Consider the following 25,852-nt stretch of genomic DNA (forward strand, 5'->3'; position numbering starts at 1 on the left):
CGGCGGTGGGTGTAGGTGCAGTGGTGTTGGTGGTGTGGTGATGTCACCGTCGATGTGTAGTAGTGTTTGACCAGTTGCGCAGATGTGGTGTGTGATGGGTTTGTGGGTTCAAATCTGATTGGTGGTGAGAAAATCAGATGTGACCAAGTCCATCTTTATTGTAACTGCCTGTGACCAGATGTGACTGTATGTGACTTGTTTACATACAATTGCAAGTTAGATTGTTATGGTCACTGACAATCACAATGAAGACAAAGTTGGTTACAATTAGTCACAGATAACATAGAACAGTGAATGCAGTAAAGTTGGAGGTGATTGTTGTAGTGACTGGTGGTGGATTGTGGTACTGGTCTATGATGTGTGAAGATTTGTTTGTAGTGACTCTTTGTAGGCAAGTATGTGTTTATTGTGAAAGTTGTGATCAATTCTATCTTGATTGTGACCGATTGTGACTTGATCACATACCATCACAATTAATACTGACTTAGTCACAAACAATCACATTGAATACAAATTTGGTCACAATTAGATATAGCAGTGGGTTGGAAATTTTCTGGATAGGTGTGGTCACAAACAATAAATCTGGTTACAGGTAAATTTTTGGAGATTTTTCTACAGTGGAGTATAGAGGGAGAAATTGTTTTCAATTTTTAGAGATTTTTCTATCACCGGAGCTAGAGCAATCGTCGGAATGGTCGCTCGCGTAGTAGTCAGAGTAATCGTCAGAGCGGTAGCCGAAGTAGTCGTCGGAGTGGTTGCGAAGCAGTCGTCGGAGTGGTCACCGGAGTTGATGGCCTTCTCCGATGGACAGGTGAAGGGAAGGTAGTGTAGTAGGATTATGTGACATGGAATGGAAATAATTAATATATATTATATTATAATTTAATATTTAATAAATTTATTTACTACCTGATTTTTTAAATATTTTAGTGAGTTTGTTATTTATGAAATGTAGTCTTTAGAACTAGGACTTATGTGTTGATCCTAGGAGAGTCAAAGAATCGAAACTCCCGGCTCAGACTCGACTTAAGCTTTTTTTGATCTGAGCCAAGCTGGGCAAAAACTTGACCAAAAAATTAAGGCTTAAGCTAAGCTTTAGGCTCAGACTTTGCTGTGTCGAGCCGAGCCGAACTTGCTTGGATTTTTTTTCTTCTTCCCTTTGCTGCCTATTGGAGATTAATATTTTTTTAAAATTTAAATGATGGGGCTCAACCCGAGCCTCAAACCGGGCTGGGCTTGAGCTTTTTTTAGGCACGGGCAATCCGAACTAGCTAGCTTGATTGCTCAATTAAGGAAAATATTCATTTACCAAAAATAGTCCTTGGCCCGATAATTGACTAATTCAAATGAATGCAAAGGATTTGCGTTCATTCCTCAAGTTACAGTCATCTTCAACCTCTAGCGGGTTGAAAACGACCTGGCTCCAAACCCGCCTCATACTCGACCTTTACTCCATCAAAACTCAAGTTTGAAAAAGGGTAATTAGTACAAAACGTCCCTACCTTTCATGATTTTCGTGGAAAATGTCCATACCTTTAGTTTTTTGGCACATTTCATCCCTACCTTTACATTTTCTTGTACAAAACATCATTTTCATCATTTTTCTCAATAAAAAGCTATAAAATGACTAATATACCCTTTTATTTAAATAAAAAAAATAAAGAACTAAATGCAATCGTAGTTCCAAATAAAAAAATAAAAAAAAAATTCTCCACCTCCACCTCCTCTTTTGAACTTTTTTAAAAATTGGAACTATGATTGCAATTAGTTCTTTATTTTTTTATTTAAATAGAAGGGTATATTAGTCATTTTATAACTTTTTATTGAGAAAATGATGAAAATGTTGTTTTCCACAAGAAAAGGTAAAGGTAGGGATGAATGCGCCATAAAATGAAAGGTAGAGATATTTTTCACAAAAATCATGAAAGATAGGAACGTTTTGTGCTAATTATCCTTTAAAAAACATACAAAGTCTAGAAAGGTGATTTCATGGAAAAATCTAAATTTATTTTTAGAAATAAATTTCGACCAGAAATCAGATTTTTGCAGATTGCTCCATAAACATCAAGGCAAAGGTAAAATGATGCTCTGATACCAAATGTAAGACTAAAAATCGATCCAGAACAATTGTGCAATGATGAATTGGATCGAAAAATCAAAAAACTCGTGGATCGAATTCATACATCTGGCCATTGATGTTGATTCAGAAGCTCTCCTTTCTTTAGGTAATGAACTTCCAAGCTCTCAACACTCTTAATTGACGGTGTATATTGTATTTTCGGATGGTGGGAGTTTGGAGACCAAAACCCATCTATATGGATAGCCAAAATCCCCATCAAATTATGGCTTCAATTACTGGTCTTGATTGTCCAATTAATGGGTAAGTTTCTGAAAAATTGAAGAACGGTGGACCACATTGATTGAAGAAATGAAACTGTTACACATGATATGAAACCCAGTGAGACCCGGTTGTTGCCTGGGTTACCCGAAGGCATGGCCTTGAGCTATTCGGACCTTAAAAGAAGGGCTCAACCACCTTCACGGTTCCCAAAAAGTGGTCCGCGTGGACCGGGCAGACCACCAAGTGGAATGAACTTTGGCCTTCCTGGACCGGGACAACCACTGAGATGGCTAGAAGAAGTGGACGGTTTGACCGTCTTGTTAATCAACACGTGATGATTTGGAACAATCGTTTCTTGAATATATATCTAGTCAAATAGGAAAAGTAGTTCTGGTTGTCGGTCCACTGTTGCTAGAAAACTACTGGAAATCGGTTAGGTCCGATTCATTTCTTTTTTACGAAAGGTCGAACCGCGAGTCAAATTACAGGGAAGATGAGGTGGTTCAGTGGTTGATTCAAAGCCAAGTCAGTCAGTCATTTACGTGTCATTTGGTAGTGAAGTTGGTCCAACACTGGGAGAATATGCTGAATCAGTAGCGGCACTAGGAGAATTGAACCATTCATTCATATGGGTATTTCAACCCGGTTCAGGAAGGCCAGGTCCACCACCCGGGTTTTTTTGGTGGGAAACCCGGTTCAGATTAAGATGAAGGATACTACCCACATGGGTTGAAAGAAAAAGTTGGGCATAGAGGACTCATTATCAAGGGATAGGCACCAAAATTATTAATTTTGAGCCACCTATCAACTGAAGGATTTTCGTCCCACCGGATGGAATTCTACTGCGCCAATTAGGTGTGACCAATTTTATGATGCAAAGATGGTTGTGAATCATTTGAAAGTCGCTTATATGGTTTCAACAGGGGATGACTTTTCAGAGATGGTGAAAAAGGATGATATAATGCAACAAATTGAGAATTTGATGGGGGTATGAGGAGGTTCATAATTAAGCAATAGGGTTAGGCTACATATTTGGGAATGGTTGTCCATCAACATCAATGGCTTCTTTGAAAGCATTTCTTGACCCTATAACTCAATAGTTATCTTGGCGTCGTCATGGTACATTATGTTAGAATTAAGATTAGATAAAGCTAGACGATAGACGAGATTTTAATTTTCGTCATGCTCTTTAATCCACTTTGTGTACTATATAATTCACAAATGAGTGACATATCCATGGTGTTCTTTTCCTATTAAACTAAAAGAACAGGAATTAACATTTGATACGAAATATTACAAAAAATTAGACAGCAAAGAGTTTGCAGTAACAAGAGTCATAAACACAACATAAATTTATTTGTACATCTCAAGTAACTGAAAATACCTATACCCTAAATTTGTATGTTTTAGCACAAATGTAATGTCAAGTTCTAAAAATAATTTTTCATTTGGGAGGGTAAAATAAATAACCTATAAGTATCTGAAATATCATGGTATGAAGAGCTATGTAGTATCCGATTCGAGCACTGGGACAATAGCTGACGAAAGTTCTATATGTGAAACTCGGACAGCACCGATAAGCCGCTCAGGTAACTCATTCGGTGTGTTAGCCTGAAATAGGCAGATATTTGAAGCATTTATGAAACTCAGCATAATTAAAAGTTCTCCAATAAAGCATAGATGATACATAAAAGTTGTTTTAGCGGACTATAGCAAGAAGTTCTATCTCCATTTTGCCCTCATTTCTGTACACTAAAGTCTACTCAGGCAAATGCTCCACTTTATTTTCTCGTGGTTTTCAAATGTAACTATTTCACAGGCAATGAGTTGTCCTTTTATTTTATTTTATTTTTTGCTTAAATAAACTTGAACCAGATTTTTTAATAGAAAATAAGGAGAGAACTTGAATCATTTGTTTTCTCTTTTTTTGGTACTTTTCCATCAATACATGCTTATGCTGACTAAAGATTTTTCAAGATCCTCTTCTTAGTCAAAGTATACTGAACATTTACAATTGCCACTGGTACATCTAATTTTTCACCTAGAGCTTTTATCTTTGATTTGACCACATATAGAAGTGTTCTTTTCCCACTCATCTTTTAATATTCCGACATCCATGGATACTTTTCCTTCGTAATAGCATAAACGAGAAAGACAATGCAAATAAGTTGTACATGTACAAATTGATTCTATGAAATATAGCATCTTTAGTTACGAAGCAAGTACCTGTACGAGGAAAGCCATGTCAACAACAAGTGTTGTAATCACACCAATTACAAGCCCCAGGACTCCATTTGCCACAGTGGAAGAACCAATGTCAACATCAATCTACAAGTAAACAAGAGACCAAAAGAAAATAAGGCACCATCAAATAAAGCATTCAGTTGCTAGCATTGACAGTCCTGCAATTTTGGAGATTTACAAGTGGATAATAGTGAAACATGAAAGGAAGCTTACTTCCAAATACTTGGGACCACGGATATAGTTGCAATCAACAGCTTTTCCCAGTAAACAAGGGGTACTTCCAACACTCTGACGAACAATCCATGATCCCTGCATGATTCGCAATGGCAATTCACAATCTAATGCAGTTTAAAGTTACGAAGTGAAGGGAAGAAGTGGTACAAGTTTGGTAGGGATAATTAATCATAACAAAGAAGTTCTCGAGTTCTGAGTACTTAGACATTGTAACTGACACAACAAAGCACTCGTTTGATTTATGTCGGAAGTTTGCTTTCAACATATTTGCTAGTCAACCAGGGACCTGCTTGGTTGTTGACAGGTTAGTTAGAGATTTGTCATCTCTTAACCTTTAGTTGCTACTGAACTGATATTCTATTGCTCTTCAAAAAGATGTTATGGATTGTGAAAAACTTCCCATTTATGATGTTGTACCTTGCCATTGTCTCAATCCTCTGTTTAAGGCTTTTACTTCCAGTTTAGCATCTCCATCCAAGTAGGTGCCAAGCAATGTGCACGAGTCACTATAAGACTCTACATGGAAGTCGAGAGCTTTACACAAAAATGAGACATGGTAGGTAGTTGAGTTACATAGAGGGCAGAGAAAAATACGGTGCAGGCAGATTTTAAGGTCAAGTATAAAGCACACAAGTCAGTCGTAAGGCAAGGTTCGTGATTTAAGGATACACAAAAACTCAGAATTGACAATCAAGAAACCTTTGCTCCTATCACCAAATGGAATAGATCCATATTCTACTATCAATAGCTAGTACTCTATGTTGGCCCTCTCACCAATTTGGTGTAAAGAATGCAGCCACAGGAAATCGGAGGAAGAAGTTTACATGGATCCTCCTCTGGAAATTAAAGGCGTGCTTGGAGATGACAAGTGTAATCTTAAAAAATCTTCGTATTGGCTGAAAAAATCTCCAAGTGCTGGATTTGGAAGACGCCTATGATTCTGTGGGTACTCACAGATTACCCAGGGACGATTTTATTAAACACTCAATTTCTAAGGAAATAATAATACTAATTCCCTCTATATAAATGATATAATTGTTATGAGTGATGATGAACTGGTGGCCAAAAGCTTCATAGCGGTGAACGAAGAAATTTAAAACAAAGAAACTTGTGGCTAGAGGTATTTTTATGGGATTGAAGTGGCTCCGGGTTCGGTCTAAAGGTGGGATTTTGTTCCGAAGGAAATACGAATGAAATTCGCACGAAGGGATGCAAATGAGCTGAAAGCCCAGTTGATCCAAATCCTTTCTTGAGGTCCATTACTGATAGGGAGCCTATTGAAAGGGAGAAATAACATGGACTTGTTAATAAGCTTATTTACTTCTTTCATGCTCGACCTGATATAGCATATACAGTAAGCAGGGTTAGGAAATTCATGCATGCTTTGTTAGACTACCATATGGAAGTTGTTTAAAGAATTCTGAGGTACTTGAAAGCAACAACAGGAAAAGGCCTGTGTTTCTCTAAACGATGGGCATCTACAGATTGGAGCATATATTGATGCTCATAGGTCTGGCTCTGTAATGGCCAGAAATTCAACCTCTTAACATATATTTGTTGGAAGAAACCTAGTAACAAAGAGAAAGGAAAAAAAAAAAAAAAAAAAAAAAAAAAAAAAAAAAAATACATGGTTGCCAGGTCAAGTGCTGAATCGAAATCAAAGCTATGGAGCAAGGAGTCTATGATATGCTTTGGATAAAAAACGTTCTCAAAGAACTTGAAATAAAACCTAAAAAATTTATGAGGATCTATTGTGACAACAAGAGGGCTATTAGTATTGCCATATGATTCCCTTAGACGTGATCCAAGAAAGCATATTGAAGTTTACAGACACGACATCAAGGAGTGACTACAAAGAAACAGTTAGGGTACAATTTACATAAGGAATTTCTGTGGTTGGTTCTGATGCAATAGTTGGCAAGCTGGACATGATTTATATTTTTTCTCAAACTAGAGGGGAAAGTTGGGTGTTTGCTTCCCTTTATACTTTATTTCCCATTCTACATGTTAATAATTAGTTATGAGTTCAACTCAATTCAATGAATCCACAATGAGCTACTACTAATCACTATGGGAAAAAGAGTCATTAATCTAATTAACGATTCAACTTCAGTCCAATTTGTAATGGGTTTAGATAATGCTCTTGAACTTGTCAACCCCACTATATACAAAGTGACAAAACAAAGATTATTAGATCTGTATTTAGATTTCGATTACTCATATCACTGCTAAATTAAACATTGTTAAATTTTTTGTACATCAACTACAACTTTGACTGTATTATTAACCTTTTGTCATGGTATGAGGGTCATATGGAATAGTCTAACCTATACTTGTGTAGGTTTTCATGCATATGGAGACTCTGATTACGAAACGACGATATTAATTAACCCAACAATGTGATATAAGAACAAGGTGGAGAATACAAAACTGAATATTACACCAATTCTGATATATAAAAGGGGGAAAATGGTCACCTTGGGCACTGATGGAATAAGTTTCAGTCTGCTATTGCGAAATTCATCATCCCCATCAACGAACCGCTGTAAGAGAGATCCTGGGACTAATTTCTTAGTCACAAAATAGAAAACCATGCTGTAGTGTGTCGATCCAGGCACCTTGAGAAGACAAATGTTATCTCTTGCGAAGCACCAAATGAATTAACTAGAATTGAAATTGGCTAGTTACTAACTCACTTGCAGATTAAAAACAATAGAGAAAAGTCCTTTATCTGATGCAACCTACAGAGGAGAAAAACAAACTATATCATTTATCATAGTTCAGTCAACAAATAGTTGGCACATTAACTTTTGTAATTCTAGATTCTTTGGAATGAGGGGTTAGATAGAAAGCTAAGCAGACATTGGAAAGAACAAGAACAAGTAACCACAGGTAAGAGAAAGCAAGGGAATAACAGACAAATATAAGATAACCTTGAAAAGAAATTCAGGAAACAAGCAATACTTCAGAGAGATAAATATCATAACTACACACAGTTGAATTTTTCTTTATTATTAATAGAGAATATATCAATAAAAAAAGTTAAGGTAGAGTCAAAAACAGTGAGGGGGAAGTTGGGAGCGTTACTCAAGGAAGATTAGGAAAAGATCAGATAAGGATAGAACCAGATAGGGCCCCCACCAGTCCGGCTGGCTAGTGACTTTCCTAATCGGTAAAGGATAGACACTTAAGAAGCAGAGACTCCATCTAACTCAGTTTTGATTCAAAATGTAACTATAACTCAGTCCAAGTTTACACAAAGCACACAACACTATATAAAGGCCTAAAGATGCAGAAATCCCACAAATCTGAATTTATTTTTAGAAAGCACACTTTTTAGCACGAGGCATTGACCAAACAAATATTTCTTTCTGATCACTGATGCTATGGCACTGTAAACTCAATGTTATTTTCAGTGCCAACAAAGTTCAAAACTCATCTTCCAACAGAGACTACAGCTGTCATTACTAACAGAAGTTCATCAAGAAATTTATGACACAATTGGAGGAACTTGATAGAAAAACAAAGTTCAGGTAATAAAAAATGTCATTGTTGGACCAACTTACTTGTGCTGCACACCCACGTCGTCTGGTAACATGGTCCATTCTTTTTGAATCTTTGAACCAGTCAACAGCAACAAGTTCCATGAGATGTTTACCAGCAGGAACCTTCAAAATATATACCATCAATGATGTAGGAGCAAGTCAAAAAGTACGCTGGCTAATCAAAATACATATATTTCAATTATCAAGAAATGAATTAATAACCTTTGATTTGTCATAGCAAAATTGCTTGCTACGAACTCTGAAGTTGTTTCCATCAGATAATGTCCAGCAATCACGAGCCTTGTCGTGGTTATCACGCCGAAGGTTGCCCGAGAAAATGGACAAATCAATTTGGTCTTGAGGTTCTTCTTCATCAGCTTCAATTTATACAAAACACTCAGTATAAATTCCACTTCATATTTAATACGAAGACTCAATGCCACATAAATAAAGAAAATAGTTTTATTCATCACTTACCCGTTCTCTTGTCTTCGATTTCAATGCTGGATGAAAATGTCTGCAAAATATTCAACCAACTATGAGAAACCACACAGAAACTATAAGAAACATAAGTATAATACGAACTTCTTGATCGACAACTTGATCTTCATCTTCATCAGAGTATTCATCCATCAATGCACCATTCTTATTTTCAGCTTGTATTTGATCTAGAGAAGGACTATGATGAACAGAAGATGAGTTGAGTTTGTGACTCCTCTTTGAAGAATTGGAAACTGATGTCATATTAACCATAACAGGAATTCTTGGAGCAGCAGTCCTGTTATCAGTTTGAGAAAAGTATTCACGCAATCCTGTAACATGAAAAACCAGAGAACCATCATTATGTTTTCAGACACGACGCAAACTTCCCAAGGGAAATGTCAATTTTGATTAGAATCCGCTAAATAAACACACACACACACAATGCAATAGTGAAGAAGTGTATTAGAAGTTTCCCTTTTGTCATTTCAATTTCTAAGGGGAATTATAATTCTTTTACAAAAACATATGGAAGACTCTGATGCTAAAAAGAAGCCAAAAAATAACGGGACGCTCGAGAAAAATAGCAGGAAGAGATGAGTAAAAATCAAATCTGTAATAAGTTGCACTGTTCAGTATCTATGCTGGTTTCAAATTACTGACTTACAGTCACCAAGATACTTCACACTATTGTAGTCTAAAGCAGTAAATGGCAATTTCATGATTAGCAATAATTCATTTCAGAGAGTAGTACTGAAAACAGTTTTAATAATCCACATCGTAGAAATAGCAATCAACAATATGCATAAGATGTACGTCAAATGATTTCAACATAGTTGGAAATCGGGTGCTTCAACAATCAACCAGAAATTTGGTGATAAGGAAAAACAAAGCATTAGATAAGACATCATCAAATTCTCTAACAACTAAAATTTTAGATCAAATGATTCAACATAGTATTAGAGCCCACAAAGGTCATGGATTGAAGTCTCACTGCCACCAATTCGATGAAAACGTGCATGTTAACAGGCTTTAATGCGAAAAAAATGATCTCCTCCTACGCATGAGGGAGCATGTTAAAGACAACATGTGGGCCTCTTGCCAACTTGAAATTTTATATCAAGTCGTTCAACACTTGCCAACAAACTAAAAGAACTCCAATGCTGAAACCTAGGTGATGTCATCCGACAACTATAAACCAAAGATTCTTACCAGCAACGCAATTTAACATCTGAAGCAGACAATGTTGCTGAAATGATGATATATAACCCACTCCCCATCCTTTGAGATCAATCTGCATAAGATGCTGCACCTGAGCTCTTGGTCTCCCATTACGAGGTTTCATTGGTGAAATATTGAACCCTCCACCTGAAAACAATGCCAACAGATCAGATACTAAATCTGTAATGCACAATAAAACTCCAAAATATTTTCGGAAGACAAATAGTTTCACTCAACAACAGAGGAAAGTTGAATTTACTCTCAATATGAGCTCGAACAAATCCTGGCTGTGGAGCACAATTCTCATGCTCTCTAGAACGAAATAACACAACTGCACAATAACAAGGTGAAAAAAGGACTATTGCATATTGGGAAACTTGAAATGCAAATAATTAAATGGGAAAGGCTTCAAATATTTACCATAACTCCCATCATCATTTCGACGCCAATACCTCACATAGCAGAGGTCACGGGGCCACACAAACCTGTAATAGCATGCAATAGTACTTCAAGATGGGATATTTTTAAAAGAAAAACTCCAAACCACATTCCATATCAGAACGAAGAGGAAATAGAAAGTGAAGGAATGTCATCCCTTTATTTTCCCATAAACAGAACATTGACGTGGGTAGATTACAGAAAATGCACCATGCCATACGTTAATGTTATATGAATGTCCATGGAGATGATGCATGAACAAATTGTAAATCAAACAATAACAGAACACGAGGATAAGGAAAGATAAAATTCTAAAGCCAATATTCCAACAAAAGAAAAGTTAATACAAGGAGACATTACATAGGGAACCAGTCCAGTTGAAGACTGTGATATAGTATTGCTGTATGTCCATCTACCTCCTCAACTAAGCTACCGTACTGGAAACTGCAATCCCATCTGTATAAACAACAGGATGTTACAAGAGCATAGCATGGGACTAAAGTTATAACAATTGAAATATACTTAAATAGATTGAGTTTTTGGCAAATACTAATTACGGCTCAGTTTTCCACAGGCTGTGGTCCAAGAACTTAGGCTAAGAAAAACCAAAAAATTAAAGAAAACCGCACTAAAACTTAATTTAGCCAAGAAAATAAGACTGATAAACATAAAATGAAAACATTCATTTCATCATTCAGGAATCTCAATAAGTTTCTCACAGAAATTTTTTTTTTTCCCTCAGAGCGCTGTGTTATTAACCAAGATACTTGGGCCAAATAAAAACACACCTTTCACCCATCCATACGACTGGACCAGTGAACCCATCCAACTGTAGACTAGAAGCCATTGAACAAGTAACAAGAATATTTTGTATATTTTATTCTTTTGTCAGTGGCCTGTCAACATATACCCAATATGCATCTGGCATTTCCAATCAGAAAGAAAAGACAACAGAACAAATCAACCTACAATAATAACCCATATGTCTCAGGTCTAAGTTGTAACTTCCCTCGACCATTTAGGACCAAGTGGAAAAACAGGCCCAAGTACTCTTAAGAGATGCAAGTGGAATCAGGCTTGTCAACCTAGCAATGGTAATGGTGCATTTAAATTTATAGAAGCTCAGAAATTGTTGCGAGCAGGCACTGATATTTACAATACTGAAAAACCAATGTCAGTTACAACGAAGGCAAAGTTTTACTACTCAGCTGGTGTTTATTATTTGGAGCTGGGAATCAAACTCAACTAGAACTTTTTCAGGATAGTGGTAATTACCTAGTGTTAAAGAAAAAATCTCAACTTAAAAGCTTGTTTAGCACAGATTTTTTCAAATGAAAAATGATTGATTTTTTATTTATTTTCTTTTTTTTTTGGAGAAGATTGATTTTAGAAAAACTGTACCAAACAAACCTTAAATTGCTTCAAACAGAATAACAATCTCTTCCTTTAGCTTATGCATATGATCTTTCCATTTTCAGTGCATGCTTTGTAAAGATTTAACAAATCACAAGGGGGTCCATCACAAGTACAAGTAAGTTGATAACTTGTAATGGCTCAGACAAAGCCCTGGCATTAAATTTTGATTAAATCACTGTTAGAGAAACCAAAAAGAATATAACATTGCAACAGTCAAGCTATTCTTTATAATAAAACTGTGAAACAATTCAGCAACACATGCAAAAAGGCTCAAAGCGATGTCAGTTCAAATAACAGAACATATTGAACACATTTTGTGGAACAAACAAACACACTTTCCATTCAAACCTAGTTATTCAAAAGAGGGAAATATAGGGCAATTACATTCATGCATCAGAAAGAAATCAAATAATTCATTCCCCAGTTATCAGCTAGTTGTACATGCAACGGAAAAATGTGTAATCAAAATTGAAAAATAAATTCATGAGCACTAATTAAAATTTAGGCCAGAGTTCTCAACAAGCATATCAGGATATTTATTAAGCAATTTACTTAATTTCACATTTATTAAGCGATTTACTTATTTCCAATCGACTAATAAAAAAAGATTTTACTGCACGTATATAATAGATTTACATAATAGTTTATATACACATGATGTGGTGATATATGATTGGATCAGAAATTTTTCAATCAAATTAAAAAAAAAAAAAAAAAAAAAAAAAAAAAAAAATGAGGAAAAAAAAACTTTCTCACCTTCTTTCTTACACCTTATCTGTATATAAACTATTGTGTAATTGCTTATATACAAGTAGCATTATCCATAAAAGATTTATTTATTTTTAGAATGAACTTATTTACTTTTAAGGGGGTGTTTGATAGGCATTTTTATGTAAAAATGCATTTTAGAATAGTAAATTGATGTGAAATGTGTGATTGAGAAATAATGAAAAGTTTTTGATTTACGTGTAATATTATTTTAATAAAAAATGTGTGGTTGAAAAGAAAAGAGAAAAATACATTTTGAAAAAAATGGCTACCAAACGGGGCCTAAGTAAACTTAAGCTTAGCAAAACAAATCTCAACCATAATATGATGCCCAAGTGGCATGCATTATTAAGGATGCTCCATATGTTATGATTTGAATAGCCTTCTTTCTTCCTCGAATTGTCAGAATAATTGCAACTTAGCAAAAATAAATAGTCTTTTGTACTCCCTTTACAAAACTACCCTTCAAAAAAATCTATATTAGTTTTTGTGGTTCCACTTTCACATACCCTCCCTCTATCTATCTGCCTAACTCAAATCAGGATACATGTGTGGACGCTTTATTGAAAACCCAATCTAAGACAAACCAAGAGACTCAAACAGAAAAGGAGGGAGAGTGTGATACATCTTACATTATAAAACAGGAATGAAAAAGTATATAACAGGAACTCTATAGCTGTAGCTATTTGGCTTTTTATCTAATGAACATCTAGAATTTAAATACATATAGATGTTTACATATTCGAAAAATAAATTTTTTGATTTCATATCTAGTATAACTTGCATTAGTAGTACCAATTTGTGTTTTGCAATTAAGAATCTGGTTAATTTACTTATCTTTCACAGGTAAAAAAAATTCATGATAATCTCAATGCAATGAAAGATAACAATAAAATTTTCCAGACACTGTCCTCCATAATGATCTTTAACATGCAATGGAACACTAAAAAGTAAATCTAGATTCAACAATAAAAGCACCTACTCAAACCGTGTGGCATCCATGCTCATTACTAGCTCAAAAATTTCTTCACATGTAGACTCCACGACCCCAACTGCCTTCATTGCTCTACTACAGCTCTTTGGCTACATAAATATAATAATATTATAAAATATAAACTAAAACATCTTTCTTATTTAAATCATTGGGCACTCTACTGCTGCTTACAAGGAAATCCACTTCGACAAGCTCCTCGAAAATCCGAAGCCCTGCAAATTCGCAAAAGGAAAATGGATAGCCAAGTTACAGGCAATGCTATTCCTCATCCACTGTCCAAAGGTTTTCCTGATCTCGTGAATCCATTTCCATATATAAAAAGTAACGCAAACCAGGAACAGCTACCCACCGTTTTGACATTGAAGAAGGCGCCAATACTTTCTTGAAAATGCTTGATTGTTAGAATTCTGGTTTGTAAAGTCTGAGTCTATTTCCCTTGTCCAATCAAATACAGAATCGGGGGGACCTGCCAAACAAAAATTGGTAATAAAATTTAAGTTAATATAGAAAAAAACTATGAGGAAACCAAGAGAAGAACGAAACCAAAGAACCTTTTCCAATTGTTGTTCTGCGCGACAAACTCCGTTGTGATTCATTTTCATCGTCACCTGCACTAAACCTGAAGTGGTTGGAAATCATTTAGCATAGGAAGTCTAGAATATCAACAAAAAGCTAGTACATATAAACAATTGTACAGAGTCCCACGACCTGAATTTATATATAAGTAAGAAGGCCAGACATATCAGTGCAAGTCACTATAAATTGCATGTCATCCATTACAAGAACATTTATAAAAAGAATTGGTATAATAGCAGTATTTGTCTGGACAAGACGTGTCTCAACTACCTAAATCGTCTTTCTCCTGAGTTATTTTCAGATTGGTGTCCCCTTCACTTGTTGATATGTCCACACATCCATTTTATAATGTGGATTAGTGCAGAATGAACTTTTTTCCCATTAACAAGTCAACATTGAGTTCCATAAAGCATAGTGGCCATACCATTTTTTTATGTAGATATTTTCAATCATATGCTAGGACAACTAAGAAACAATAATTGAAACCTTCTAAAAGATAAATAATTACGGAAACAATGGAACATAGCTATAATAAGTCGTATTCATTTAGTGTATTATTGATCTCATTAGCATAATTAGATTAATGTTGTATTCCTTTATTGTATAGTCGAGTTGATTAGCATAATAATAGGAGAGAGATGTCAAAGCATCCCCAATGCTTCAGCGGATTGCTAAAAGAAATTTTCCACATAAAGGAAAAATAGACTTTCTCTCCAATGCAATCTAAGGGTGACTCTTATCATGTTGATGGGGCAAAGGAAAAGCCTGATATTATTCAGAGCTCCATCTAGATTTATAAGCTTTGTTATATACTGACTCAGTAAAATTTATATTTCTTATGCAGATTTGCACGTGGTTTCGTTTTTATTTTTAAGAAAATAATTAATACCTAGACACCATTATTAGGTCGTAGATGGAACTTATAGAGGCCAAATTTGGACTTGAGTGTCCATTCATTCGACAACAATGCTAAGTACAACGGAAGTATTTAAGACCATAGAGGAGAAATGTTTGAAAATTGATAGGTTTTCTTCACAATACATTTGGTGTTGCAACTTTCAGAATTCCTCAATGAAATATGTTAAATTTCCAAAAAAAATCCACAGAAACAATCACTTGGTCGTTCTAGAATAGTTTAAGAAGAAATGGTCCATAGTTAGCCAAATAGTTAATAATGAATAGATTTTAAATCACGCTCTTAGCATAATTAGAAATAAACCATAGCTTACAATTACAAATAACTATGTTATACTAACTAAAGCAATTGTGTTGAATTAAAAGTTTTTTGTTAGAAAGAACCACCTTATATCATTTAGATTATGTCTTCGCTATGCCCCCTCAAGTATAGGAGAGAATCCTTTTTTTTTTTTTTTTTCAAATCAAATCCTAACAAGTGTGTTAATTTCATCAAATATGTGACCGTGAGACTTAAACCTAGGGCATTTGAATTCTTTTTAATACCATATTCAACCACTTGATCAGTAAGAGAGGATATATGTCTATAATTTAAATCTTGTCTTCAACAAATTGGATACCCATGGTGACCACAAAGGAAGAAGAAACTTTAATGAAAAAAGATGAAGTTTGTAGTAATAAAAAGCATCAAGAATACTACTCATGACTATTTTAAGCGTCATATTTTTGTTCTTTGAATCACTAAGGGATGTTTATTTGATTTTCTATACTAGGTCCCTCGGGAAAAATTTTCTAGGCAGTTAAATCAGTTGAAATAAAATGCCTCAAAAGAAGGAAGATTAATACATTCCTTCAATTTAATAGAATTCTTGCTTTATACAAGCTGCATGGCACAATCTTGCCTAGCCTCTGCGAGTGTTAAGCACCCATTCTTTGTGTGGGGGCATGGAACATCCAATATATTTTAATGGAAATTAGAAAACTTTTCTGCAGTATTGAAGGTCATTTCCGAGATTTTTGAGAAGCTAAGAACAGTGTGGCGGATTACTTGGCTTCTTTGGGCCATTCACACAAACATCCAGAAATCTATCTCCTGATGAACCCCATGGAAAAATGTTGGTCTTCTTCTCACTGATTCTTTATCTTTACCATAATCCGTGTTTAATTTTGTCACTTGTGTCCTGTAAGGGACGGGATACCTCCTGAACATAGATTGTCCCTTGAGGTCGTTTAGGGTTTTTGCCTTTTACTGGAGATTTGGCCTAGCCCCCTCTAGTTTTCTGTTTCATTAAAATTTTTCTGATCAAATGAAATATACTGCTTATGTAAGTAACTTCACCTTTAACCCATCCACCTTGGAACTATTGATATTTGATGGTAATGACAAATATATTTCAGACAAGGGATCAAAATATATATGATGGTTGCAAGGGTGGCTAGGAGACTGCTAGAACAGGAAGAGAGAGAAGGAAATTTCAACTTTCGGAACTTCATTTTTGTTCAATTATCAATTTCAACAAAAGCTGGTTGATATATATATGGTGACATTTCTATTGTTTAGATACTTCTAGTAAAATGCACTTGACAATTTCAGGAAGCCTCCATCTCTTAGTAAAAAAAACAAGATAATATGTTCAATCAAGTGATCATCATATCATCTCCCAGTACTGTTGGAAAGGACAATTAACGTTTCAAACCCATAGTTTATTTTCTCTACATTAGCTATCAAAATGAATTTATCAGGAACATAATTCCCATATATGCCCATAGAAATAAGTACTATGGTACTTACTGACTTTCACGATCCGATGATGAGGCGGTCCTTCCATTATCCATTCCAGATTTATATTCAAAAGAAAGAAATTTGTTACCACTGGCAGCTTGTGAATCTTGATACTGTTGGTCAGCATGTCATCAGTTATTTGGCCAATTAAAAAAAAAAAAAAAATAAAACAAAGAGTATAAACTATATGGCATGCATGAAATGAAGCATCATTCCCTGAGATGGCAAGACTAAGAATATTCTATCACCAAATATAGATAACGCCATCTTCAAACATGCATAGGACCAACATATGCAACAATCTCAATAGACAACTCCTCAGTAGAAATGGAAAAAGCAGCAGAGTTGAAGTAAAATAAATAATTGAGGAGAGAATAAGGCTAAGAAAATAACCTGATCAATAACACATTCAATTTTTTCTTTCCAAATAAGTGCCTCCTGAATGTTGAAAGCTGCCATCTGGAGCAAGGTAAGTGACTGATATAGGAAAGTTTCATTCTTGACACAAAAGCTTACATGGTAAAAATATCAAAGTTTAGGATAACAACCTAAATGAGCAAAGGTTGTAAAGTCAACCAGGCATCAAGAGAAAGGCTAAAACATCATGTATCTGTGGATCCAAAATGTCACTAAATTATTCTCAATTTCCAATATTCTAAACTTAATTGTGTTGCCCATAGAGTAGATTTCGCGTCCAGCTCTGCCTTGTGCACTTCAAGATTCTTTATATGTGACTTAGAACCATGCATTTTCGTTCATTCTTTGAAAGAAGTGAGTCGTAATAGCAAACACATATCAATACTGCAACTTTAGGGATTGGTGTCCCTAGAGTACAATCTAGATAAAGATGAGATAAACACAACAAAATTTTTGGATGGAAATATACATGCTGGGATATAATATTCTTCCAGTTAGAATTTGAAACATATTCATGTTATGTTCATCAAACATATGTAAATTTTCACTGAAAGACTTTCCAATTCAAAGAAACTTTTATGTCATTTATTTGATGTTCCCAATAGATTTCTACAGCATCTGTTCATTTTCTACAAATTAAATAACGGAAAATATATGAAAGACAATCTAAGTAATACCATGAATAGTGGATTTCAGCAAAATGGCTGAACCACAAAGCAATTTAGAAAACTGGCTAGAACAAAACATCCTGCCTCAAAAGATGAAATCGCACAATCTAAATGTAAAAGGAATCCAAATAAAAAAGAAAATAAAAGTTTTAAGTCCTAGAAAAATGATACAGAAATAAACCAAGAATAAAACAACACATCCATATAGAATATCCCATTAACAAAGCTCCCTAGAACCACCAGGTGTATCACCTTATGTTTACTCGTTCGATCATGTCAATTCTCAGTTATAGATGGATTTACGTGAAATGATATCTGTTAGCATTCAACTCTGGTGTTCTAACTCTGGTGTTCTAAGTGTGCTAGTATCTGAATTTCACCACATTTAAGTGATCTTTTCACATTTGACACAAATCTACGCCATTACATTGACAATCAAAGGCCGTCTCACTTTCTAAATTGCAAGTGCGCAATTATGAAAAATAATGATGAGGCAATGTCATAAGGAAAAGATATCAAGTTTTGGATGTGCACAGAAAACATTGGTTAATTACCGACAATAACAAAGAGATTATAGAAAATAGGCAAAGATCAAGTACCGTAATTCGATTATGTTTCTCTTTCTTGTCATAAACAGACAGAACATAAACCATCTGCAGAAAAGAGAAACGGGTCACAAATATGAACTAGAAAAGCAAGTATGAAATGATCACATTATATTGTTAACACAACTGCAAGTTGTCATCAGCTGTCGTTTCTTATTAAAGAAGGCATTATTCCACCCAAAAGCATGATTGTGATGCACGCATGCACAATTATAGAAAAAGATAGAAAATCCTGGGAATCCTGCTTTCCTAATTCCAAAAATGAAATCAGAAGTTTTACCATTTTATGACCAAACCCACAAAAGAGCAACCAAATTCAATATCCTAGGATCCAAGGAATTTTTTAAGAGAGTCAAGGAAAATCTAGCCCTACATAGACTATTACGTTCAATCTCAACAAAGGTGTAAATCAATAATTCTTCTACTGGAGGGTTAACGTGCCAATAGCAATATCATTATTTAAGGAGTCGACAAAGTTAAGAAACTTCTGGATTTGCAACAAAACAAAAAATATGGGTCCATGTGTCATGTTATAATTAGGTCAGTGTCATAAATCCTAAGATGGAATTTAGTTAGTTAATAAATCATTCTAAAAGATTCCAAATGTTATAGCAGATTAGGATATATCTGCTTAGCCATATAACTTCAGTTTAACGAGATATCGAAGAATGAACTTTAAGAGATTACCCTACAGGATATGGTCATCACTTTTATAATCACACCCAAATTTTCCTGAACTTTCTTTAACCTTCCCCTGGTACAATCTAACATGGATTAAAATTTCAAAATATACTGTACCGAAAGCCCGAAAAGCTTAGGTTTTTCAAGTTATAGAAGCAAAAATTGTTTGTAAATTCAACAGACCATGGTGTTCTACCAATTCACGTGGTTATCTATAGTTTTCATCAGAAACAGTAGAAATTATTAAAAGCCTTAAATCGGTACATGTTTCCTTATTTGAATTAAATACTTGCCAAAAATATTTAAACGTATGTAAGATTTCATCAATAAACTCTACACTTCCAAACATAGCAGAAAATACAGTGCACGTTGATTTGATAAATTTTCTGCTGAAAATTATTCAACCAATACACTGAAAACATTTACACATTAAAGATGTAATATTTCATCAATAAATCCTACACTTCCTAAGCATAGAAGAAAATATTGTGCATTTGATTCAATAAATTATCTATTAACCTGAAACGATGGAGTCATGCAGATTCTTAGCTGATGCGTGTATCAGGAGAAAAAAGCCAAAACTTTCTTTAACACGATACTATAATTAAGGATAAGAGCTCATTACACCTCACATAGACCCATAAAAGATTTGAATGCATGAAACGGAAAATAATTAAACATTAGTCAAAACAACGAGCCATCAATTCAGCATCACATGATGACAAAGTTCTATAAAGTATCAATACATCAGTATATCATGGTCATACAACTGATACATACGCTACAATGCAGTCTCAATGGGTTCAGTGCATATATTTCACAAAATATCTTTAAATGTTAAAGAAAATCTGAACTGGAAAGAGCAAGGAATATTCATGCTAGCTCACATGTCCATGATGAGTCTTCAATCCACGATCCTCCACCCTACAATTGCCATCTATGAGAAGCGTTTTTATTGGTACCTAATCACAAAAATCAATATTGAAAAAAATCAATCTCAACACCCAATTTTGCTATTTTGGCAACAAGCAATACTTAATTTAACTAAAAAGCTAAGCACGTGTAATTTAATAATTTATACTCAAGAAATCCCTATTGAGCAAAACCAATAGTACTAATTTATTAACTGGATGCATTTCAACAGGACCCTATTGTTTCCGTGTGCTTGTCAACTTCATGGGAGAAAATATCTACCGTCTCTGAACAATATACAGTTACAATCTCGAAATGCCTCAGGAAACAGTTAATCTAAAACGAAAAATCCTAAAGCAACGACAGTTCAGGGCCTTACCACATTGTCTTGTGGCTTCTTTTTGTAATAGGCCAACAACCGAGTCTCAAGCACAAAGTATCGCATGTGAATGTATGATCTTCCAATCTTTCTCCGCCCGTACCTCACCATCCATCCTTCATATACCACTTTAGAATTCGACATCCCCCTCAACTTAAACTATTCCACCTCAGAATTTAACCCTCCACCTGTATATATTTTAATTTTTCGGACATCAAAAAATTCTCCAGTACCGGAAGCTCGGAATAATTTGTATAATTCTTCGCTTCCGAGGAATCAACACAAACTATGCGACACCGACTCGATCAATCATCACAAAAAATTCACAGCCGAAATTCAAACACTTGAGACAGAGAAAATTAAATCTTCACTCTATGATCGGAAATCAAGTCAAACAGCTACGATCTGTTAGTTTCTCCACTGTAAAATTCAAAAAAGATATGTGTGATTCAGAGAATTCCGGTGTAATATTCCAGAAATCTGAAATACTATATATATGCAAATATTATGCATTAAATTGAAAAATAACACACATAAATTCTTTAACTTTTAATAAATACATAAGATACTGTAAATAAATTCGTTGACTTCGTTTTTACCGTTTACGCGATCTATTTTCAGGTCACTGAATAGGACACTTGCACAGTTAAAAAAGGAAAAGAAAAGAAAAGAAAAGAAAAAAAGGCCGGCAAGTCGAGGGAAAGTTTGACAAAAAGTGTGGTTTTACGAGTTTATTGGGAAAAGAAAAGGAGAGACGAGATGGATCCAGGTCGAGTTGGCCACTTGGGCGCCTAGGTGGGCTAAAGGCTCATAAATTTAAGTTGCTTACTTTCGAAGAAAAAGGGAAAAATTTAGAATTGTGTTAGTTGTACATAATTTTTCATCTATAAAAATATTCATACACTCACATAGGTGAGATTCACTTAAATATTTTATTCAAATAGGTCCTATCTCATGTGAGAGTATGGACACCTTTATGGATGTAAAATTATGTACAACTAGATTTATCCAAAAATTCATAACTAAGGGTCCGTTTGATTGTAAAGATGAAATTTAGGTGGAAAAAAATAAATTTCAAGGAATTGAATTGTTTAGAAATTATTTTGATTGGTATAGTTTTTCACATGGAAAATGTTGAAACAAAAGTGTTTTTTGTATTCGTTTGGCTTTGTTTTACACGAAAATTGTCAATTAAAGAGATGAAATTTGTTTCCATTGCCAAAACAAAAAAATTCAAGAAAATCATCTATTTTTTGGTTCGTATTGCTTTGTTTTACATGAAAATTGTCAATTAAAGGAATTTTTTTACAATAATTATTAGAATTTGTTTCCATTATCAAACAAAAAATAATAATAAAATAAAAACGTCAACAGTAATCGGGAAAATCAATTCCCACCATATTTGGTAGGAATTGATTTTCCCACAAATGCTAGAAAATTACAACTCCTAAGAAATCCAAGAATTTAATTTTCATGGAAAATAAAACGCTATCAAACACACAAAAGTTGGAAATTGACATTCTAATTCCATTTTCCCTAGAAAATTGGTGCCTATCAAACGATGCCTAAGAGATTAATCAAAATTAAGAACGAATATTTCAAATTTCAAAAATTAGATATTTACTAAAATTTATTTTATAATTAATTAATTATATATTTAATTATTTAAATATAATAATGTCACAATCATATATAATTTGGTAAAAAATTAATGATTTAATTAGTCACATATTATTTTTCGATTACAAATAAAAAATTTTAGATGTCAAAAATTATTTTACGATCATAATTCAAAAATTTTATAGGTCATATTTTGTTCATCGATTACAAATCAAAAATTTATAAATCACAATTTATTTATCGAACATAAATTAACAATATTTAAATCACACATTATTTCTTGTCACAATTTATCAATTTCATTGATCACTTATTGTTTATTGTTCACGGATTAACCAACATAATTTTCGCAACTAATCAAATATTTGTAACCACTACCAACACCTGTGACCATCATCTCACAACTACCTCCAATAGCAGCACCACCATCGTCGTTGCCAGATCCCACCACGTCCCAACAACAACATCACCACCTCAAACAAATCAACACATTGTAGAAAAACAACACCACATCGTCGTGCCAAATCTACCACCACCCAATAGACCTATCACCACCAACATCTCACTGCATAGTACACCACTACCCTACCACTATTGCATCGCACCAACACTATTGCCACAACAATGATCACGAACCACACCAAACTTCTACCGTTGACCACCACAAATCACAACTCCACAGATCTATGCGGAGAAATCAAATTATGAAAAAATGAGAACTTGTTCGCCTCTGCCTCTACCTCATACCAGCACCACCACCCCTTCTCTACCCCTACTCCATTTGCAGCATCACCCACTTGTCCAGAGCCATCCAGAGATAAAATAGCCACCTGTGACTAGAGATCTAAAACGTTGACCATCTACCTCAACTTGCAGTGTTGCACGAAAGGTCCATTATGAGCAATTGTTGCGCCATTGAGCATGATTTAGTGATATTTTTTGAGGTTATCTTCCTCCTTCGCTAAGCAACAGACGTCGTGAGCGATCGCGTGGCTTCACGTCGTGTGATTGGATTTTTAAAGGTTTTTTAAAAATAAATTATCATTCGACGACGAGTGCTTGTGGTGTTGTATCGGCCAAAGCAGCTTCTTCATTGCTGGTTGTCAGAGTTTGAATGGATAGCCGACATTTGAAAAGAGATACAAGAGAGAAAGGAAGAGAGAGAATGGAGAGATGTGCAGAGAAGAGGGAATGAAAATAATTAGGGTTGGATGAAATTTGTATTATAATACATAATATTTAAATATGAAATATCTAATTCTTAAATAATGAAACTTTAACCATGATTTTAGGATATTGATCTTTAAAAGTAGGATAGGATGTAATTTCCACTTTAAAAAATAAGAAGTGTAGTTTATTTATACAGAAATAGGATGATAATACAATTTTTAATATTAAATAATAATATTATAAAATTAAATTAATTATATACCCACCTAAACCCTAATATCCATTTTTCTCTCTACCATTTCCTTTCTCTCTCTATACCCCTCAATTCTCTTCTCTCTTTATCACCGTCGAAGATACCACGACACGGAGCTCTAGACGCTACCACCGTAGTGGCATTACTCCCAAACAAACATCACTCTTACGGATATGTTAAGAAGACAACAACGATCAATCTGTTATAGGCAGTGATTAGTGCCGCAATTTTATGGTGGTGGCAGATCTGTGTGTTTGACAGAAAGGGTGTGAATAAATAGTGGTGTGGTGGTCTGCGTTGGTGTGTGTGGTATTGTCTACAGTGGTTTGTGTAGTGATGATGCTAGTGGTGTTGGTGCAGTTGGTGGAGATGGGTGCATTGATGATGGTTTTGGGGTTTTAGGTTGGTTTTTTCCTCCGATCTGCTTCGTCGGAGCTTTGGGGGGTGTTCAGCCGATTTTTTGTGGTGTTTAGGTGGTGCTCAACCGGTGTTTTTATTTTAGATTGTGAGGCTGCGGTGGCAAAGTGGCGAAGGCAATTTTAGTTTTAGTATTTGTTTCTTTTGTTAGTTTCAAATTGTGAGGTTGTGTTGGTGGTGGCGACGATGAGCTCGTGTCGGCTCTTTGGGTTCTTTTTTAGTTTTTGTTTTATTACAAATTGTAAGGCGATGTTGGTGGTGAGGTGGCATTGATGGTGGTAGAGGTCGCAGCAATGGTGTAGTAATTGTGGGTGTTGGGGTTTGTGGCCATTTGGTTGGTGGTGGTGATGACTGTACTTGTAGATTGGTGGTGATGGCAATGTGGGTGGTGGTGGCCGCAGTTGCGGTGATGATAGGTTTGGGAATTTTTTGGTTGGTTTTGGTAGTGTGGCGTGGTAGATATGGCGGTTGCTAGTATTGGTGATTGTTACAAATTATTTGATTGATTGTGACCATTAAATTGTTTAATCTATGACCAATAAACAATATGCGACCAATGAAAAGATAAATTGTGACCAAAACATAATGTGTAACCTAAAAATGGTTAATTTGTGACCGATAATTTAATAATTTATGATTGTATAATAAGTTGTGTCTTATAATATTTGTGATTTGTGATCAATAAATAAATTGTGACTCATAAATATTTGATTTGTGACCGATGACAAATTGTAACCTATAAAGTTTTTGAATTGTTACCATAAAATTATTTGTGACACATAAAATTTTGATTCGTGGCCGAAAAGTAATACGTGACTAACTAAATCATTAATTTGTAATCAAATTATATACATATGTGACCTTAATATATTTAATTAATAAAATATATAATATATCAATTGAATCATAAATAAATTTTAATAAATATCCGACTTTTGAAATTTAAATTTTTGAAATGGATAATACTTAACCTCTTGTTATGAAATTTTCCCTAAATTTAATTATAATTAGTACAGAATAATTTTTTGAAAGGTGGCTTCTTTTTCTTTTTCCTTTTTTTTTTTAAAGAATACATGGTTAAAAATTAGGAAAAATTTAATAAGAAAATATGTAAAATACTTTTTGGAGAATGTATGATAAAAAATGAATAAGGGATAAAAGTGATTCTATAAAAAATACTTTTTTTTTTTTGGAGAAGGACCGTCACTGTCCTGATGTATTTTATGCTTCAACAAAATAGGACGAACAAGGTTAGAATTCTTTTACCATGAGATAAATGAATACAATGAAGGTGGACAAATTCAATACCCTTGCAAAAAATTGATCACATTGAAGTGTTTTTGAGGACAAATTCGCTTTGAATTTGATAAATGTATTGCTTGTGAGCAATCAAAGTCATGAAAATTGAAAACAATAAATGAAGATGTACTATCTCATTTAAAAATGTGAAAAACACTTTTAAACAAGAGCTAATAAATAAATGATTTGACCGTTTTTGTAGTCGTGATCGATTGGATATAAATTATTGTAATATAATGTATAATGATTCCTTAATATGAACTAGTTGTCAATATATTATGTGATGATCAATTATCATATTATAAATTTCATAATGTTATGTAGATATTTAGCTAAAGCATGTTGCTTAGATCGTTTATAGGTTAGAGATCGTCAATGTTAGAATATAGTACTATGGACTTTGAATTATGTCGTGTTGAGGTTTATAGCTATGTATTATCTGTATTGTGCCCGATCGAAGTACAAAATCAAGAGTT

General features: G+C 34.3%; 1 protein-coding gene across 4 annotated transcripts; it reads right to left on the reverse strand.

The window, feature by feature from the left end:
• Positions 1 to 3,638: 3,638 nt before the first annotated feature.
• Positions 3,639 to 21,297, reverse strand: LOC111379703 (protein ENHANCED DISEASE RESISTANCE 2-like). Of its 4 annotated transcripts, XM_023003133.1 has the most exons (23): positions 21,217 to 21,297; positions 20,618 to 21,037; positions 20,214 to 20,288; positions 18,640 to 18,693; positions 17,349 to 17,414; positions 16,965 to 17,068; positions 14,233 to 14,300; positions 14,031 to 14,147; positions 13,853 to 13,893; positions 13,670 to 13,770; positions 10,864 to 10,959; positions 10,486 to 10,550; positions 10,325 to 10,396; positions 10,057 to 10,212; positions 8,950 to 9,176; positions 8,842 to 8,881; positions 8,587 to 8,741; positions 8,386 to 8,487; positions 7,516 to 7,560; positions 7,297 to 7,437; positions 4,799 to 4,894; positions 4,568 to 4,669; positions 3,639 to 3,952 (listed from the first exon to the last, which is right to left on the reverse strand). In XM_023003133.1, the coding sequence occupies exons 2-23, from the start codon at positions 20,759 to 20,761 to the stop codon at positions 3,845 to 3,847; spliced, it is 2,175 nt and encodes a 724-aa protein (XP_022858901.1). In that variant the 5' UTR covers positions 20,762 to 21,037; positions 21,217 to 21,297; the 3' UTR covers positions 3,639 to 3,844. The 4 variants fall into 4 exon arrangements, with proteins under 4 accessions (XP_022858901.1, XP_022858902.1, XP_022858900.1 ...); XM_023003134.1 differs by lacking the exon at positions 21,217 to 21,297 and having other exon boundaries at positions 4,799 to 4,923; positions 20,618 to 21,117; XM_023003132.1 differs by lacking the exon at positions 21,217 to 21,297 and having other exon boundaries at positions 20,618 to 21,116.
• Between the last annotated feature and the right edge of the window lie 4,555 nt (positions 21,298 to 25,852).

This window comes from Olea europaea, unplaced genomic scaffold (assembly GCF_002742605.1).
Source record: "Olea europaea var. sylvestris unplaced genomic scaffold, O_europaea_v1 scaffold2025, whole genome shotgun sequence".
Classification (NCBI taxonomy): Eukaryota; Viridiplantae; Streptophyta; class Magnoliopsida; order Lamiales; family Oleaceae; genus Olea; species Olea europaea.